We start from the raw sequence: 3,346 nt of genomic DNA, 5'->3' as shown, positions 1-3,346 counted from the left end.
CTGCGTCAAAGCTTTTCTTTGATTTGGCTCCAGATGTGTCGTCCTGGTCTAATAATGGGCGGCCCAGCTAGCCAGGAAAAAAAAAAGGACCGGCAACAGTTGGACAACTCAAGGCAGCCAGGGGTGTCACTTGTCAGATCGGTCAGAACAGTTTGTTCCCCTAAAAAAAGATCAGGACAGTTTGTCGAGCCAGATTTGGTAAGCCGTAAACTGTGGTCCAGAGTCGGCGCCAGGTGACCAGCACGACGGCGTGCATGGACGATGGATCGGCGGCAACACAAGCCGTACGTCGCCGATCACCTTGGCTCTGAGCTCCGGCCAAATGTGATGAACCAGTTGAAATGCGATAAACTCAGGCAATATCATGCTCTTCATCAATCGACAGTGTCACAATGCTTACCCTCACTTCCTAATCAATCAACTCGAACCCGCCACCGCGCCGGCGACGGCGAGCTACCGTGCCAAACCGAAACCGTCTTCACCTCCTCGTGCGAACCGAGATGGCCCTCCGCTCCGGCGTCATCGGCGCGCGTCCCGGCCCCGGCGCGGCGGGGCCGTAGAGCTTCTCCTGCAGCACACGCGCGTCGGTGCCGATCCTGCGCACCAGCTCGTGCCGCGCGATGTGCTCGTTGCCGCCCTCCAGCGCCGACGCGATCCTCGCGTACGGCGCGCGCGCGACGTACGCCGAGCTCTCGTATGCGCCACCGCGGCCGCCGTCGAGGTCCCCCGCGCGCCGCGTTGCGCCGCTCTCGCCGTTGCCGTTGGCCGCAGAGGGGTTCCTCCTGTAAGGAGGCGGAGGACCCTTGTACACGCCGGGCTGATCCGGGGCCTCCTCGCGGTGGTGCGCGTTGCTGCCGGCCAGCTCCGAGGCGTGCCTCCTATGCATCGGGTGCTGCGAGCCGTTGGACACGCCGTCCTGGAACGCGCCCGCCTCGCCGGACGCCGGGCGCTGTGAACCGTTTGTCTGGCCCGCGGCGACGCCCGCCGTCGAGGCAGCCCTGCCGTAGGGAGGCCGGCGCAGCTGCGGAATCCGGACGAGGTCCTCCGCCACCTCGTCGTCGTCTTCCTCGTCGCTCTCGTCGAACACGACGGTCTTGCCCTTCTGCGGCGGGTCCGACCACACCGAGGAAACAGTGCTGTGGTCGCTCCAGGACGGGGACGGCAATGGAGACGGAGCCTTCTGGGGCTTCCCCGGCGCCTGCGTCTCTTGCTGGGTTGCGCGCGAGTTCTGCAGAGGATGAACCTTGTCGTGGCCGCCGCCCCCGCCTCTCCACCCCTTCCCTTGTGACTCCGTCCGGGACAGCTCCACGGCCGCCCGGGCTGCCATCGCCGCGAACGATGCCGACTCGAAGGCCGCCTCCGCCGCCATCCTGACGTCGCGGTACTGCTTGGATTCCCTCGGCACCTTCCCCTCCGCGCTCAGCTGCGTGAGGCTCGGCCGGTTCACGCTCTGATCGGCAGGCCTCTGTCTGTCCTGCGCCTGTTATTCACACATGGAATTTCTCAGCATCAGACTCCAAACTACATTCTGAATTTTCTGATGATCAAACACAAACACTGGTACAGCTGTGCCAGACTTACCACGCAAGGTTCTACCATGACATCGGTCTGTTGGACGGATTTCGCAGCCGGCACGCTCTTGGTTTGCTCACTCTGTTTCCCCTGCATTGCACATTTGTACGGTCATAACATGCGTGTACTGAATCACAGAAATCGCATGAAGAAGATGATCAGCGGTTGTGAAGTCGTGCAGCACGTCGCAACCAACCTGAGCGTGAGCGTGAGGAACCTCTCTGGTGTCCTCCGGGAAGTCCAGCAGGATGCCGTTCTCGGCGGCGATCTCCTTGGCCAGCCTCCGCATCTGCTCCACGGTTGCACCCTGGCCTGACAGCTTCTGCACCAGCTGCAAAACCAAGGCACCAACCAACCCTCGTCAATGAAAATTCCAGCTCCCGTCCAGCACAGCGGTTGGCGAGGCGGCAGGTGCAGCGGTAGGCGCGTGCGCGCACAGCTGGAGCAGGAAAGCGAACGTACCGTGGGGTCGACGACGCCGGGCGCGCCGTCCCTGGCGGCGGCGGCGAAGTCGCGGCCGAACTTGTCCGCCAGGATGGCGCGCGCGTCCAGCAGCTCGGGCAGCTCGCCGCACCGCGCCGACGCGTAGATGAGGCCCGCCGCCGCCGCCTTGATCTCCTCGCTGCACTCCCTGGACGGACAACCAGATTAGAATCTCTCGCCGTGCCGTACGGGCGGAAGGAGTTACCAGAGGAGGAATTTTGAGGGGAGTTCGTTAGCAAAGTACGTACTTTGGCTTGTCGAGCTGGGCGGCGTGGTCGACGAGGAGCCTGCAGTAGAGCTCGAGGACGTCGAGCGCCGCGAGCGCGTCGTCCTCCTCGAGGACCTGGCCGGCCCGGACGAGCGCGCGGTCGAGGTGGCCGATGGAGAGCAGCTGCGCGACGTCGCCGCGGGCGATGGAGCGGCGGCCGACGCGCGGGCGACGCACGACGGCGAGGCGCGCGAGGGCGAGCTTGACGAGGGACTTGAGCTTGGCGGTCTGCTTGGAGGTGCTCCTGGTGAAGAACCCCATGGCTGGCTGCTGCCGACTAGGTAGCTCGTTGGCTGGCGGAGGTTGATGGCTCGTCTCTTTCGCTCCCCTCCGCTGTTTATATCGCTCTCGGAGTCGGAGGAAGACGAAGAAGAATCCGAGGGGCCGATCGTTGCTTGTGGACTACGGAGTCTGAACCGGACGGGAAAACATTGTGGTGCTTCTGTTCTGCCGATGACTCTGTTTTGGGAATTGGGTAGTCTCCAAGAGTGCAACTTCCAGGCCGGCACAGCACGAGCTCGGAAGAATAACTGCACCTCTCGTGAACGTGGCTGGTCAAACGCAAAACTGAAAATGTGGGAGGCAAAAGGCACTGCGGGAAAGATGAAAAGAGTTACCCGGGAACCCCAAAAATCGAGTAAGATCGTGCTCACAAGTTACTGCAACCGATTATTCGTGTCAATCCACACACACACGCCTAACTTGGCCGGTCAGATCTATACAAAAAAAAAAAAAAAAAACTTGGCCGTTTTTTCAAGAAAATCATGTATTTTATTAGTAGAAAATAAAGTTATGTGAGTAAACTAATGTGGAAACCAACATATAAATCAGGAGAAAACAGGTCTCCTAAAAGCTTTGCAAAAAAATTATACCTAGTGTTTCCTGCATTGGCTGAAGCTAGCGGCCACACCGACATCACAATGCCGCCTAGACATGCCTTGGAAGAGACACCGAGCCTCCAACATTGCTATATCCAAAAGACAACCGTCGCCAATGAGGCATTGTGAGTCGATGAATAGGCTT

General features: G+C 60.4%; 1 protein-coding gene across 1 annotated transcript; it reads right to left on the bottom strand.

Annotated features, from left to right (window-relative positions):
• Positions 1-464: 464 nt before the first annotated feature.
• On the bottom strand, positions 465-2,730 carry LOC124697584. Its single transcript, XM_047230152.1, has 5 exons — positions 2,304-2,730; positions 2,035-2,203; positions 1,769-1,903; positions 1,585-1,662; positions 465-1,474 (listed from the first exon to the last, which is right to left on the bottom strand). The coding sequence occupies exons 1-5, from the start codon at positions 2,582-2,584 to the stop codon at positions 479-481; spliced, it is 1,659 nt and encodes a 552-aa protein (XP_047086108.1). The 5' UTR covers positions 2,585-2,730; the 3' UTR covers positions 465-478.
• Between the last annotated feature and the right edge of the window lie 616 nt (positions 2,731-3,346).

Source organism: Lolium rigidum, chromosome 3, assembly GCF_022539505.1.
Source record: "Lolium rigidum isolate FL_2022 chromosome 3, APGP_CSIRO_Lrig_0.1, whole genome shotgun sequence".
Classification (NCBI taxonomy): Eukaryota; Viridiplantae; Streptophyta; class Magnoliopsida; order Poales; family Poaceae; genus Lolium; species Lolium rigidum.
The sequence above is the reverse complement of the archived record's forward strand: the minus strand, read 5'-3'. Positions and strand labels throughout refer to the sequence as shown.